Consider the following 16,167-nt stretch of genomic DNA (forward strand, 5'->3'; position numbering starts at 1 on the left):
ACTGACCTTTTCTTCAGCAGAGCACTGAAGTCCAGTTCCCCAGCTTCCTCAGCTCCATCTCCACTATAAAGAGGATTGTAAAACAGAAAGAGTTCATCAAAGGAAATGCATTTTTTTCAGTAGATACTGTATTACCATTTCCAACCCAGCTAAAAGGAAATGAAATGTATTTGAAATTGGAACACATTCGTTTTGTATGAAGTGGGGTGAAGGCTGACATCTCTCTGAGTCTATAAAGCTCTTCATGGTTCCAGCAGTGAGACATATAAGAAGCATACCTGTGGGTGAGGCGTGCCCTTCTCTGGGACAGTAAAGAAGGTCTGAAGTGGGAGGAGCAAAGAAGCTGCCATCTTTGCTCCTTTTCAAAAATGCCAGATGTTTGCTGATGTTTTGGTTCAAAGTATCCCTAAAGGGTTACATGACTGGAGCCAGTCGAATTAGATCCTTAGGCAGGCATCACACTTGAGTCCTCAGAAAATATTTGTGATTTTCAGAAAACGTGGTGTGGAAAAAAAAAGCTTGGTATATTTACCCCCCACAGCAGAAAAACGCACATCACACGACTGTCTGCAAATCTGTACAGGGAATCATCACATGTGTTTTCAGTGCGTTTTGGCATCGCGGGAAAACGCATGCAAGTCACCCAAGTGTAACCTTACAGCCATGCTACCGGACATTGACAAGTGTATTCCGACTAGGCATGTGCAAGAAAGTTTCATACATGCCCAGTAGAATAGATTGCTTACCCGTCACCATCATAGCTCCAAACCCCTCCCTTGGACTTACACCCCACCCACTGCATAAGGAAATGAGCATGCAAAAACAAAAATATGAGGAAGAAGTTTTATCAGTGGGCTGTCGCCATGGCTACAAGAAAAGATAAACCAGCATGTCTCAACAATCATAACTGGCGGCAGACAAAACTAGAAGGGTAATTTTATTAAGAATTACAAAATAGTTTGTGCACCTCTGGAATATACAGTATCAATATGAAAGTTACAGGAGGAATAATAATTACGTAGAATCCACTAGGACAAGAGAGATACAACACTGGAGTCATCTGCCCTCTTGTGGTTCCTCCGTAGTGATATTTAAAGGACGTGAAGTGAGAGGGATATAGAGGCTGACATATTTATTTCCTTTTAAACAATACCAGTTGCCTGGCAATTTTGCTGATCTTTCATGTATCAGTATCGGAACCACACACCTGAAACAGGCATGTGGCAAATGCATTTAAACATCTAATCTCCATGAAAGTTCAAAGTCTATGACTAAAAGTATTAGAGTCAGAGGATGAGCAGGATAGCCAGGCAATATGTATTGTTCAAAAGGAAATCAATATGGCAGCCTTCATATTCCTTTCACTTTAGGTGTCCTTTAATCCCCCTTTAAAGGACTACTGTAGGGGGGAAAAGAGTTGAGCTTACCTGGGGCTTCAAATGGTCCCCCGCAGACATCCTGTGCCCGCGCAGCCACTCACCGATGCTCCGGTCCCCGCCTCCGGTTTACTTCTGGAATTTCTGACTTTAAAGTCAGAAAACCACTGCGCCTGTGGCGGCCGTGTCCTCGCTCCCGCCCACGTCATCAGGAGCATAGTGCGCAGGTGTAGACTGTATTCCGCCTGCGCAATACACTTCTGGTGATGTCAACGGGAGCGAGGACACGGAAATTCCAGAAGTGAATCGGAGGCGGGGACGGGAGCATCGGTGAGTGGCTGCGCAGGCACAGGACGTCTGCGGGGGACCATTGAATCCCCAGGTAAGTTCCACTCTTTTTCCCCCTACCTCCCTACAATACTCCTTTAAAAAAGGACACCTAAAGTGAAAGCAATATAATCTGATATTTATTTCCCTTTAACACATGGCAACCCTGCTGCTTTTCTGCCTGTAATACTTTTAGCCATATACCCTGAACAAGCAGGCAGATCAGGTGCTCTGACTGAAGTCTGAATGGATTAGCTGCATGCTTGTTTCAGGTGTGTGATTCAGATACTACGACAGACAAAGAGATCAGCAGGGCAGCCGAGCAACTGGTATTGTTTAAAAGCAAATAAATATGTCAGCCTCTATATCAGGCATGGGCAAACTTGGCCCTCCAGCTGTTAAGGAACTACAAATCCCACAATGCATTTGCCTTTATGAGTCATGACTGTGGCTGTCAGACCCCTGCAATGCATTGTGGGACTTGTAGTTCCTCAACAGCTGGAGGGCCAAGTTTGCCCATGCCTGCTCTATATCCTTCTCACTTCAGGTGTGCTTTAAGGGACCCTCCTTGGCCCATCTGAAAATCTGCAGATTTCTCCATGATTTATCTTTGGGCTTCAAAGTGAACCTCATGACAGAAACATTGGCGCTAACAATCAGATCAGATCTTGCTAAATCTACGTACACACTGAAAGACCACCGATGAACTATCATTCCACAATCTACATTTCACGATATCCACGCAGCATGATGTGAATTCCGTGATGTGTTGGTTGGCGAAATGGATCTGATCGTTAAGTGATGAGAAACGTGTTACAAGCGGCGCAGACTTTGCGGACACATCATTTGATAATCGTTCTTAGCTCTGTACACATTGCTGACTATGAACAATTATCTGCCGATCTGATCCGTCATCAAAAAGCACAAGAATCTTCCTGGATCATTCATCTAAACCCGTCGTTTGCTAAATGTTTTCCCGCTGGTATCTGAATTATGTGTTGTTCGTTTTGCGCAATTTTTTTACCCAGTGTGTACGAGCCTTAAAGCGGATCCAAGATGAAAAACTAACTATAACAAGTAGCTTGTCTATATATCTTATCTAAAGTTTAGATGGTTTACACAGCAAATCTAGCTGCAAACAGTTTTAATAGAATATGATTATTTATTCCTGTGATACAATGACAGCGGCCATGTTGTTTGTAAACATTACACAGAAGCAGGCTTATCTGTATCTTGAGCCATCAGCCAGATCCCCTCTCCTCCTCCCTCCTCCCCTCTGCCTCTGAAATCAATGGCTAGTAACACCTCCCCCTCCTCCTGCCCAGACTGAGCTCCCATGAGCCCTTGCTACTGCCTTAGCTCTCTGAAAACCTGTGGGTGTGGCTTTTTTAGTTTATAGGGAATTAGAGTATTAAAACAAAAACAAAAAAGTATTTTGCTCCAGGAATGCCCTATAAACAATAGGAAAGGAACACAATTATGCATTGAGTAGAAGTTCACCTCGGATCCACTTTACGGAAAATAGCAGAGCTCTCAATTACTCTCCAAAGATCCAACCCAAAATGTTTAGATCTCTCAGTCTCAGAGGTGAACTGATAATAGATACAAGCGTAAAGCTGAATACTCACCTTACGAAGGATCGGTGGGGACCACTTAACAGTGACGCCTCCCGATGAACAAGGTTCCCCGATCCATCTTCCTACCCCAGGGAACACACGACGGCACACGACGGGCACAAACGAAAGTTCAAGTTATCACGGCACTTTGCGCGGGAGTTGTGTCACTTGGCTAATTGTGTGCCTTTACCCACATTGCGAGATTGTGGAAACAATCGTTCATCGCAAAAAAAAAAAAATGCCGGTGATTGGAAGAATCGCAAACAAAATCACAAGGTGGATACAGGCACACAAAAAGCGTATTGTGTAAATGTCTAAAATAAAAAAATAGGTGCCATTTATTTTGCCAGCAATTAAATTATATTTTCAGAAGTGCTTTTATCATTTCCCCCCATCGTTTGCCTCCCACTTATCTGTCATTGCAAGAAGATGATCCTTCCTGAAGCCTAACTGTTATTCTACTTTTCCCCTTAACACTGACCCCTTCCAGACATCTAACCCTGACCTCTCTACCTAACACTGACCCCTTCCAGACACCTAACCCTGACCTCTCTACCTAACACTGACCCCTTCCAGACACCTAACACTAACCTCTCCACTTAACACTGACCCCTTCCAGACACCTAACCCTGACCTCTCCACTTAACACTGACACCTTCCAGACACCTAACACTAACCTCTCCACTTAACACTGACCCCTTCCACACACTGTCCCCTTTCAAACACCTACTCCTGACCTCCCAATTGGCACTGACCTCTTTCAGACACGTAATCTTATTCTCTTCCTTAACCAGAAACCTAATCCTAACCTTGTCCCTTTAACACTGACCCCTTTTAGACCCCTTCTAGAGAACTACTTCTAACCTCTCCACTAACACTGACTCCTTTCAGACACCTAAACCTAACATCCTCCCTTAGTAATTGTGAGCTCGGCTATCTTCCTCTGGTTGAACTCGATGGACGTATGTCTTTTTTCAACCCAAATAACTATGTAACTATGTAACACTGACCTTTTCCAGAAACACAATCCTGACCTCCACTTCAAACTCTAACCTACAAAGATTTCCACAATCTCTTCCCCCCCTTACATCTCTGCAATAGTTACCAGATACCACTTCAACTGCAATCTCCACTGTGCACACAACCTTCTTCTGTACTCTGATTACGCGTACAAGATTTCTCACGAGCCTAAACCCTTTCCTTGAATTCCCTTCCAAAATATATACATCACTCTCCAATCTTGAAGATCTTTAAAGAGAACCCGAGGTGAATCTTCGGGGGGGCAGATGGGACACAGAGCCATGTCCTCTGCCTAATGACATGGCTCTGTGTCCCCCAACTGCCGCTCTCTGCGCCCCCATTGCCATGCTATTGCTCCCCGAGTTTAGTGACAAGATTTGTTGCTAACTCAGAGGTAAACACAGGGGAGAGGAATTCCCTGTTCAAATCGCCTGCCAGTGGTGTTCCTGCAGCTGTCATTGTGCAGCTCTCTCCCTCGCCACGCCTCCTGCCACTCCGCCGCCTCCCTGCACGCTATGAGAGACACACAGGGCCTGATTCACAAAGCGGTGCAAAGTGTTTGCACGCCTGTGAAAAGCCCTCTATCACGCCTAAACTCAGTTTAGGCGTGATAAAATAAAAACTTGCGCGAAATTCCCGCCGTGCGTGCGATGCGCCCATTAAACCCTATGGGCGATGCGCGCGGAATTGCGCGATTGCACATGCAAAACTTTGCACGCGGGACTTTGCGCGCGATAACCAGCACAAAGCGGTGCTAACTCAGCGATGCAAAGGTTATCACGCCTAAAGTCTTTTAGGCGTGATAACTGAGTTATCACCGCTCTGTGAATCAGGCCCACAGTCTCTCAATGCAGCGTTGTGACCCAGAGGTCACGAAAGTGAAAGTGGGCCACTGTGGTCTACGGGAGTGGTGGGGAGCGCGGTTTTTCCAGCTACCTGATCTGCTCAGCCCGGCAGATCAGTGAGCCTCCTTTTTTTCCATTTTTTGAGCCCACCTCGGGCTCTCTTTAAGCTCTCCCTTAAGGCTGGCATTACACCTATGCGGTGCAGGATCACATGTCATGGGAGCTCTGACGTGCTCCGATGTCCGTAATTTAAATTTAAACTGTCGGGAAACATTTGCTTTTTAACAATAGGGATGAAGCATGTCTACTGAGTTTAAAGCTGAAGCTCAGGTTCAGAAACACGTACTTAGCTAAGGAGCGGTAAGCCTCTGCATTCTAATGAGGCTTCCCCTCTGGTCCTCTGCCCGGGATGCTCCTGCTGATCTGAGCCATGCTCCTTTTCTGGCACGAGCGTTTCCATGCTATAGCTGCGCCTGCGGGATAGTATGGAGCCGCTCATGCCCCAGGAGTTCTGGCTTACTGCGCAGGTGCAGCTGTACTCGCGCAGCCCAAGTATGGCCACACGGGTGCCTGAAGAGCGGCATAGCCCAATGTAATTACCTAAACCTTGTCGGTAATCTTTGGAGGGTCTGTGAGCGGCAATGTGGGAGAAAAGGATGGTAAGCAGGTGATTTTGTACTCGAGCTTCAGCTCTTCACACACACACACACACATATATATATATATATATATATATATATATATATATATATCAGCACTAAAGAGGCGATATGATTGACAAGTCATATTAACACTACAAAATGTGCTCGATTGGCAAGGGACAGACATAGCATGTGGTAATATATAGACAGTACAGGGAAACATACATCACTGGGTGACAGGTGTAACACAAGCCTCCGTGCTGTAAAGTGCTCCGGTGTACATAGGGGAGTCACGTCAGAGGGCATGCAGGAGGTGTATGTGGGATGCAGGGAGACTGATGGTGACAAGCTGAATAGTGCAGGAATAAATGAAGTGATCGGTACACAGAGAGTGTCAGAAACGCTCCTTCTCCAACCAGAATTGAGTTGTATCGGAAGTCTGAGCAGAGAACCAGATCTTCCATAACAACGCAGGAAGAATTCTGGGTGTCTGTTTGCTCAGCAACCATCCCAATGATAGTGAGAAACAGTCTTCCCAATGAATAAAAACATTTGTCCTTACACTGAAACCTACGTTAGATATTGGCAAATTGAAATTCCTGGGCTTCAATACTTACCTGGGAAAAAGGAAGATCCTGTCCCACTCGCCTCCACCGATCCAGCACTTGGATTACCCCAAACCTCTTCGACAAGGGCTTGTCGAGAGGTGCCTGTGGCCACACTCTCTGCGATTGGCTTGTGCCTCACACCTGCACCGTACCATGGAGACAATCGGGCTTGGCTTTTCCCACCCAACCCAATCGGCTCCATGCTGTTGCGCAGACGTGAGACATTGATTTCACCAATATAAGTCGTTTCAGTGCAAGGGCAGATTTTTCATATCATATTAGGAAGACAATGACTGGGATACCTTGGGTAAAGTTGCTGCAGCAAAGTGTAGCTACCTGGCAACGGATATCCTCCTCCTTGATGGTCCTACTATGCTCCTGGATGTGTTAGAGAAGTGCGAGACATACACAGATTGAATAACATCTGAAACGTCACCCCATTTCCTCCACATCCACCCTGAGCAATTCCTGACACAAAAGAGCCTTTCAAAGGATTCAGCACAGCAGCCACAATTGCCATGTAAATGATCCTCTCTGGTTGTGTGTTAGAACATATGAAAGAAAAAATACCTCTTATTTTTCCTGCCATTCAAAAGTTTGGATTGTGTCTCTAGCTGGCATTCTGTGAATAAGGGTGGCCACACACTGGCAGATGCACAAAGGATCCCCCTTTGATCTGAATCTGAGTCAGGCAAAAATGGCACTGGAAATTGATGCGCAGCCGGTGTTGCCATAGGCCGTAATGTGACGGAGCTCTATAGTGGCGTTCCGTCAGTAATTTGGCCGCCTTCAAAAGACGAACCACAAATTACGATAAAAACAGCATAATTCAACCACCAGCAATATCTGTAAGCCAAAGTACGTCTTACCCCAGTGTCAATGGTGGCCTGTAGTGGGACTTTTGCAGTAGCAGGTTGAGCTGTTTTTGGCTTTACCCAATGTATGCTCTACTCTTGACACACACTGCAAACAGATTTTGAATAGATTTCAGCTTGAAATCTATTGAATCACTGAAGAGCAGGACCATGTGACAGGTCCCAACAGATCTCCCCCATCTAAAAGTGCTCCCGAAGGCCTCTGCAGAATATTGGTAGAGGAGCTCACTCACCTGTCTGGCCCTCCCTCTTATGACCTTCTGTCTCCATCACTGTCGGCGGCATGTATGTAGTCACGTATCATGATGCCACTGGGTCACGAAGTACAGGCAACCATTAGGGATGGAGACAGAAGGACACAGGAGGGAGTGCGCCGGCCAGACAGGTGAGTGCGCTCCACTGTCAGTACTCTGCATCGAGATCAGGCCCCTGGGGAGCACTATTAAACTTGCAGGGAGATGGGGGGTTCCTTCAGATGGCTGCCAATCTACTTCCCATTTTGAAGGAGATCCTCCATTTGGAGCGATCAATAATTTTGAGTGATTTTGCTGCCTACAGAAAGCACCATTTAGCACATTAACATCCCTAACAAACAATATTAATATGGATCCTTTGCTTACAATTGCTCAGGGTGTGATAAGTGTATGGCCGCTATTACAGTATGATGGGCATATCAAATTGTCCTTCCTATAAAACCAAACCCTAACCATCCCCCATGTCCATGTGTGCGTCCTACTTGTTCTTGTGTGATTGATGTTACAGGTACCCTTCAACTTCCACATTCAATCACTCTCACCCTTAAACTTAAAAGAGGACATGAAAAATGTGTTGAGGGCAGATACTTACGTGCGCTTGAATGCAGAACGGATGTCGACGTCAGCGGAAGTGCTGGCTTCTACACAAAAGAGCACAGAGAAAACAGTGTTGGCAGAATGGAAATAATTAATTGCTAACAATATTTTCAGGTTAAAGCTCATGTTCAGGATTTTCTTTTCTCTAACTAACTTGATTCACGTAATCTATATTTCAGTGGGTACATAGATTTAAAGGGAACATGAGACAGGGGGGGGGGGGGGGGGGGGTTTGAGGAAACTTATACAAACTCTGTAGGTAAACTCTCATACTACTTGGAGGTAGTAAATATGGTCAGCGATTGGCCAATCAAAAAGGTGTGTACCAGTCTTTAGTGAAGACAAGTCCCCCACGTAACAGAAGGGAGGTGAGAGGCACATGGAGCCCGCCATCTTTATACTACAAGGAAAATTGCCTGGCTGAAATGCTGGCATTTGGCTTTAGTGCTGTGTAAGTCACAAATGCAGAAAGTACACTGGTTCCTACAGCTGTCCAGTCAGGTTAGTCCACCTTGGTGTAGCTAGGAAGCACCAGACTCCAGTGCAGGTTCTACATTGGGCACCTTTCAACATAACAATTGAAATGGGGTACCAACCTGAAAAGGACAGCCGAAGTGCCAGAGAGATGTAAGCAGGGCAGGGGAACACATTACGCTTAATGATTACCTCTATTCAGGGCACATATAGAGGTGATCATTATGATATGGAACCAGTTTTCTATTGAAGCACCACTGCTAGTCCACTAACATTGCAGAGCAAATCAAATAAAATGTCACTACCTCCAATCTAGTCTCCATAAAGCCACCACTTTCATTAAGAGACTTTCATCTTCATGATCTTCCAGTTCTCACTAAATATCGGCATCACTGGTATCTGCAGTTTCTTCATTTCTCTGATCCCTTACTAAAATCCTCTACTGCTCCAATCCATCAGTCCCCTGTTCCAATCCTCTACTGCTCAGCTTCAGTCCTCCAGTTCACTGCTCCAATTCTCTACCCCACTGCTCCAATCCTTTACTACTCGCTTCAGTCCTCCAGTTCACTGCTCCAATTCTCTACCCTACTGCTCTAATCCTTTACTACTTGCTTCAGTCTTCCAGTTCACTGCTCCAATTTTCTACCCCCCTGCTCGAATCCTCTACTGCCCTGCTTCACTCCTTCAGTTCACTGCTCCAATTCTCTATCCCGCTGCTCCAATCCTTTACTACTCGCTTCAGTCCGCCAGTTCACTGCTCCAATTCTCTACCCTACTGCTCCAATCCTTTACTACTCGCTTCAGTCCTCCAGTTCACTGCTCCAATTCTCTACCCTACTGCTCTAATCCTTTACTACTTGCTTCAGTCTTCCAGTTCACTGCTCCAATTCTCTACCCCCCTGCTCGAATCCTCTACTGCCCTGCTTCACTCCTTCAGTTCACTGCTCCAATTCTCTATCCCGCTGCTCCAATCCTTTTCTACCCCGCTTCAGTCTTCCAGTTCACTGCTCCAATCCTCTACCCCCCTGCTCTAATCCTCTACTGCCCTGCTTCACTCCTCCAGTTCACTGCTCCAATTCTCTATCCCCCTGCTCGAATCCTCTACTGCCCTGCTTCACTCCTCCAGTTCACTGCTCCAATTCTCTATCCCGCTGCTCCAATCCTTTTCTACCCCGCTTCAGTCTTCCAGTTCACTGCTCCAATCCTCTACCCCCCTGCTCTAATCCTCTACTGCCCTGCTTCACTCCTCCAGTTCACTGCTCCAATTCTCTATCCCGCTGCTCCAATCCTTTACTACTTGCTTCAGTCTTCCAGTTCACTGCTCCAATCCTCTGCCCCCCTGCTCGAATCCTCTAATGCCCTGCTTCACTCATCCAGTTCACTGCTCCAATTCTCTATCCCGCTGCTCCAATCCTTTTCTACCCCGCTTCAGTCTTCCAGTTCACTGCTCCAATCCTCCAGCTCCCTGAATCAGTCCTCCAGTCCCCTGTTCTAATCCTCCAGTCCTCTGCTCCAATTCTCTACTGCTCTGCTTCAGTCATCTAGTTGACTGCTCCAGTCCTCTACCCCCTGCTCCAATCCTGTTCCATTGTTCTAGATCCTTGTGCCCATCCTCCAGTCCCCTTCCCCAATGCACTACACCTTGATCCAGTCCTCCGGCCCCCTGCTCCAGACTTCTGGTCCCCTGCTCGAATCCTCTAGTTCCCTTCTGCAGTCCTCCAGTCCTCTACTCCCCTGTTCCAATCCTGAGGTCCCCTGCTCCACTCCTCCAGCCCCCCCCCCCCCCATCCAATCCTCTGGTTACCTGCTCCACTCCTCCAATCCCTGCTTCATTTATCCAGCCCTCTGCTCCAATTCTCCAGTTTCCTGCTCCCTTCCCCCATCCCCCTGCTTCAGTCCTCCAGTTCCCTATTCCAATACTCTGGTTAGCCCTGCTTTACTCCTCCAATCCTTGTTCCATTCCCCCACCCCCCTGCTTCAGTCTTCCAGTCTCTTATTCCAATCCCCTGGTTCCCTGCTATACTTCTCCAATCCCTGCTCCACTTCTTCAGCCCCATGCTCCAATCCTCCAGTTCCCTGCTCTATTCCCCCATTACACTGCTTCAGTTCCCCAGTCCCCTGTTTCAATCCTCTGGTTCCCTGCTCTACTCCTCTAATCCCAGCTCCACTCCTCCAGTCCACTGCTCCAATCTTTCAGTTCCTGCTACAGTCCTTTGGTCTTCTCCTTACAATCCTCCTGTTCCATGCTCCAATACACTAGTTCCTTGTGCCAATTCTTTAATCATCTGCTCCAATGCACTGGTACCATGCTCTGGTCCTCCAGTTCCTTGCTCCAATCCTCCTGTCCCTTGCTCCAATCCTCTAGTTCATTGTTCCAATTCTCCAATCATCTGCTCCAATACACTGGTACCATGCTCTGTTCCTCCAGTCCCTTGCTCCAACCCTGTAGTCCCCAGCCCCAACCCAGGATTTTGTTGAAACACATTCTTGAGAGGTATCTTGAATACACAACATACCATGAGAAATGGAGGACCTAGAAGTAGCTGGGAAGTTTGTGGTGTCCTGGACGCTGAAGGTTCTCTTTAATTCTTGGGTTTGCTGGTGACTACCGCTATTTCTGTTTTATGAAAATATATGTAGAATATTTTTTTTCCTAGCAGGGAGAGATGACTGCAGACTAACTGGAATGAAAGTCCCTATTATGAAAGTACTCTGGGCAGTCCTACGGTGGTTGATGACAGTGAGCCTTATTGATAAATGACATTCACTGGAATAATAGGCACAGGAAAGTACCGTGAACGTTCAAGTTGAAATTGCAGCTGTCAAATTTGTCCTTGCTAGACACCTCGCATCGGTAACCTCCAGCGTATGTTGTCTTGGCCTTGATTATTTGAATTACAAAGGTGTAAATCTGAAGAGGAACACAACAAAGAGAATATATTAACTTCATCATAGTCATGTATTCTGGACCTACAACAGCCAATCAGTGATCAGCTTTATTATCAAAGAGTCTCTGTGTAGTGGTCTTTGTGTGCCGAATTGGGGAACTGCAAACCTGAAGCAAACATAAACTTATGAGATAAGGAATTGTATGTGTAGTACAGCTAAGAAATAGAACATTAGCAGCAAAGAAAAGAGGCATACATTAAAAAAAACCAACAAGTTTAAACTAAAAGGGCGCAGGATAGCGGCATTAGAATATCTGTAGTATTACCAATATTCTACTTCATTAATATAGTAAAATATCGGTAATGTTTACCAATATTTTACTATGACCTAACCTCTCCCTACTCTAACCCCTAACCTACCTTGGTGGTGCCTACCCCTTAACCCCAACCCTGGTGATGCCTAACCTTTAACTCCCCCTTGATGGTGCCTAACCCTTAACTGTAGAACAAAAGGTTCCGCTTGACCTCAGGGTAAATGATAGTATTTCTCGGGGAGTCCTACTGGGTGAGGTCCATCACTCCTCGCACGACCAGTCTACAACCAAATCGATAGTTTCCCCAGAACTCAATCCTTCACAGGTTCATTTCCAATATAATTTTATTGCATGATTGGCGGTATTACAGCATACACGTATAGCACAACGTTTCGGGCCTGCTGCCCTTTCTCAAGTGCTCAACCTTCTGCACACACAGTGAAGCATTTTAAAGACACCAATAATCACGCTCCTCCACTCAATTGAAGGGGCGGGTACAACCTTGAGTAAAATGTTAACCCTTACAAGGCAGCGTAGCAGCAATGTAAATCACAGAGAACATCTGAGACTAAAGTCCTCATTCAGGCCCCCGGGTGATTGAGTCCCCAACCTGTAGCCGCTATTTGTAGGTGCGGAGATTAAGGGTTAGGCACCACCAGGGGTGGGTTTAAGGGTTATTGGATATGAGTAAAATACCCCCCTGGCACGACATTTCATAGAAAATAAACACAATGTGAGTCAGTTGAGATGGCAGATATTGGAGGTGGCTCAGTCGCATGAGGGTGGTTCCTTGAGAACAGCCCTCCTGCATTGTGAAGCCTACTGGATAGATTGCTACTACTGGGGACTCAATCACCAGGGGGGCTGAATGAAGACTTTATTCTCAGATGTTTTCTGTGATTTACATTGCTGCTACGCTGCCTTTTAAGGGTTAACATTTTATTCAAGGTTGTACCCTCCCCTTCAATTGAGTGAATGGGCCTGATTATTGGTGTCTTTAAAATGCTTCACTGTGTGTGCAGAAGGTTGAGCACTTGAGAAAGGGCAGCAGGCACGAAACGTTGTGCTATACGTGTATGCTGTATACCGCCAATCATGCAATAAAATTATATTGGTAATGAACTTGTGAAGGACTGAGTTCTGGGGAAACTATCGTTTGGGTTGTAGCCTAACCCTTATCCCCACCCCTGGTGGAGCCTAACCCTTAATCTCTGCACCTACAAATAGCGGCTACAATTGTAGCCGCTATAGTACTATGACCTAACCTCTCCCTACTCTAACCCTAAACCCACCCTTGGTGATGCCTAACCCTTAACTCCCCCTTGGTGGTGCCTAGCCCTTAACACTACCCCTGGTAGTGCCTAACCATTAATCTCTACAGCTACAAATAGCAGCTACTAATTGTAGCCGCTATAGTACTATGACTTAACATCTCCCCACTCTAACCCTTAACCCCCCCTTGGTGGTGCCTAACCCTTAACGCCCCTTTGGTCCCACTGGTGGTGTCTAACCCTTAATCTCTGCAGATAAAATATCAGCTACAAATTGTAGCCGCTATAGTACTATGACCTAACCTCTCCCTACTCTAACCCTTAACCCCCCCCCCCCCCCTTGGTGGTGCCTAACCCTTAACCCTACCCCTGGTGGTGCCTAACCATTAATCTCTGCAGCTACAAATATCAGCTGCTAATTGTAGCCGCTATAGTACTATGACCTAACATCTCCCTACTCTAACCCTTAACACCCCCTTGGTGGTGCCTAACCCTTAACTCCCCTTTGGTGGTGCCTAACCCTTAATCTCTGCAGACAAAATATCAGCTACAAATTGAAGCCGCTATAGTACTATGACCTAACCTCTCCCTACTCTAACCCTTAACCCTACCCCTGGTGGTGCCAAATGCTTAATACATATAGCAGCCACAAATTGTAGCCGCTACAGCAGCTGCACATAGAAAATATCCAGTGGCGTACCTAGGGCATTTGGCACCCGGTGTTGGGTATTAAAAGACACCCCCCCCCTTAAAAAATGGGCGTGGCCACAACCTGCGGCGTGCTTCGCGGCAAAAAATGGGCGTAGTCATGACCGGATGAGGGCGGAGCTAACTGTAATTTAAAGTATTAGCTAGTATAGTTGCCCCAGTATATCTAGTAGTTTCCCCCAGTATAGTTGCCCCCAGTGAAGCTAGTATAGTTGCCCCCAGTGAAGCTAGTATAGTTGCCCCCAGTGAAGCTAGTTGCCCCCAGTATAGCTAGTATAGTTGCCCCCAGTATAGCTGGTTTAGTTGCCCCAGTATAGCTGGTTTAGTTGCCCCAGTATAGCTAGTTTAGTTGCCCCCAGTATAGCTGCCCCCAGTATAGCTAGTATACCTGCCCTCAGTATAGCTAGTTTAGTTGCCCCCCAGTATAGCTAGTTTAGTTGCCCCCCAGTATAGCTAGTTTAGTTGCCCCCAGTATAGCTAGTTTAGTTGCCACCAGTATAGCTGCCCCCAGTATAGCTAGTATACCTGCCCCCAGTATAGCTGCCCCTAGTATAGCTAGTATACCTGCCCCCAGTATAGCTAGTTTAGTTGCCCCCAGTATAGCTAGTTTAGTTGCCCCCAGTATAGCTGCCCCCAGTATAGCTGGTATAGTTGCCCCCAGTATAGCTAGTATAGTTGCCCCCAGTATAGCTGGTATAGTTGCCCCCAGTATAGCTGGTATAGTTGCCCCCAGTATAGCTGGTATAGTTGCCCCCAGTATAGCTGGTATAGTTGCCCCCAGTATAGCTGGTATAGTTGCCCCCAGTATAGCTAGTATAGTTGCCCCCCAGTATAGCTAGTTTAGTTGCCCCCCCCCCAGTATAGCTAGTTTAGTTGCCTCCAGTATAGCTGCCCCCAGTATAGCTAGTATACCTGCCCCCAGTATAGCTAGTTTAGTTGCCCCCGGTATAGCTAGTTTAGTTGCCCCCAGTATAGCTGCCCCCAGTATAGTTGCCCCCAGTATAGCTGGTATAGTTGCCCCCAGTATAGCTGCCCCCAGTATAGCTGGTATAGTTGCCCCCAGTATAAGCTAGTATAGTTGCCCCCAGCTAGCCCCCAGTATAGCTGGTATAGTTGCCCCCAGTATAGCTGGTATAGTTGCCCCCAGTATAGCTGGTATAGTTGCCCCCAGTATAGCTGGTATAGTTGCCCCCAGTATAGCTGGTATAGTTGCCCCCAGTATAGCTAGTTTAGTTGCCCCCAGTATAGCTGGTATAGTTGCCCCCAGTATAGCTAGTTTAGTTGCCCCTAGTATAGCTGCCCCCAGTATAGCTGGTATAGTTGCCCTCAGTATAGCTAGTTTAGTTGCCCCCAGTATAGCTGGTATAGTTGCCCCCAGTATAGCTAGTTTAGTTGCCCCTAGTATAGCTGCCCCCAGTATAGCTGGTATAGTTGCCCCCAGTGTAGCTGGTATAGTTTCCCCCAGTATAGCTGCCCCCAGTATAGCTGCCCCCAGTATAGCTAGTACAGTTCCCCCCCCAGTAAAGATGCCCAGGAGGGGGAGAAGCAGCGCTAGAAGAAGGGGCAGTGGGGGCAGCGGTGGGGAGGGGGGAAATATCACCGCTCACCTGGGACCCCTCCTTCTGCCTCTCTCTCCCCCTCCAGAATAGCTGCGACAAAGTGCGGGGCGGCCGGAGGCGTATAGACAATTACTCACCTAATCTCCGCGTTCCCAGCGTCATGACGTTACAGGTCTCCGCCTCCAATGCCGCCCACTGTGCTTCCACTAATCAGGAAGCACAGTGGGCGGCATTGAAGACAGAGACCTGTGACGTCATGACGCTGCGCTCCACGCTTGGAACGCGGAAATCAGGTGAGTAATTGTTCATACGCCTCCGGCCGCCCCGCACTTGTCGCCGCTATTCTGGAGGGGGAGAGAGGCAGAAGGAGGGGTCCCAGGTGAGGGAGGGGGGGATATTTCCCCCCTCCCCACCGCTGCCCCCACTGCCCCTCCTTCTAGCCCTGCTTCTCCCTCCTGCTGTGCTGCTGTCGGGGGTCGTTGTGACACCCCCCTGGGTGTCTGACACCAGGTGCGCCCCGCCCCCCTGCGCACTATGGTAGGGACGCCACTGAAAATATCAGCTACAAATAGTGGCAACACATTACAAATAGTAGCTACAAATAGCAGCTACAAATTGTAGCCGCTATTATAACATGCGTCAACTGAATACTGCGTGTGCCAAGATTTCTGTATAACCGCTATAATCTATAGTGGAGATAGCCGCGCCCTTTTTAACTTGCGGTCTTTTCAAATGATCCTCATCTCATATTATTTTCCAGACAGGGAGAGTTAAAAGACTTTAGTTGTTATCTA

General features: G+C 47.1%; 1 protein-coding gene across 1 annotated transcript in view; it reads right to left on the reverse strand.

Annotated features, from left to right (window-relative positions):
• Window positions 1–16,167, reverse strand: part of MYBPC3 (myosin binding protein C3) — a 217,473-nt gene that overhangs the window by 133,662 nt on the left and 67,644 nt on the right. Inside the window, exons 6-8 of the mRNA XM_068260679.1 lie at window positions 11,427–11,544; window positions 8,155–8,203; window positions 7–63 (exon numbers count right to left, since the gene is read on the reverse strand). Coding sequence (XP_068116780.1) covers window positions 7–63; window positions 8,155–8,203; window positions 11,427–11,544 — 224 coding nt within the window. The remainder of the gene's footprint in view (window positions 1–6; window positions 64–8,154; window positions 8,204–11,426; window positions 11,545–16,167) is intronic.

Source organism: Hyperolius riggenbachi, chromosome 11 (assembly GCF_040937935.1).
Source record: "Hyperolius riggenbachi isolate aHypRig1 chromosome 11, aHypRig1.pri, whole genome shotgun sequence".
In the NCBI taxonomy this organism is placed as follows: domain Eukaryota; kingdom Metazoa; phylum Chordata; class Amphibia; order Anura; family Hyperoliidae; genus Hyperolius; species Hyperolius riggenbachi.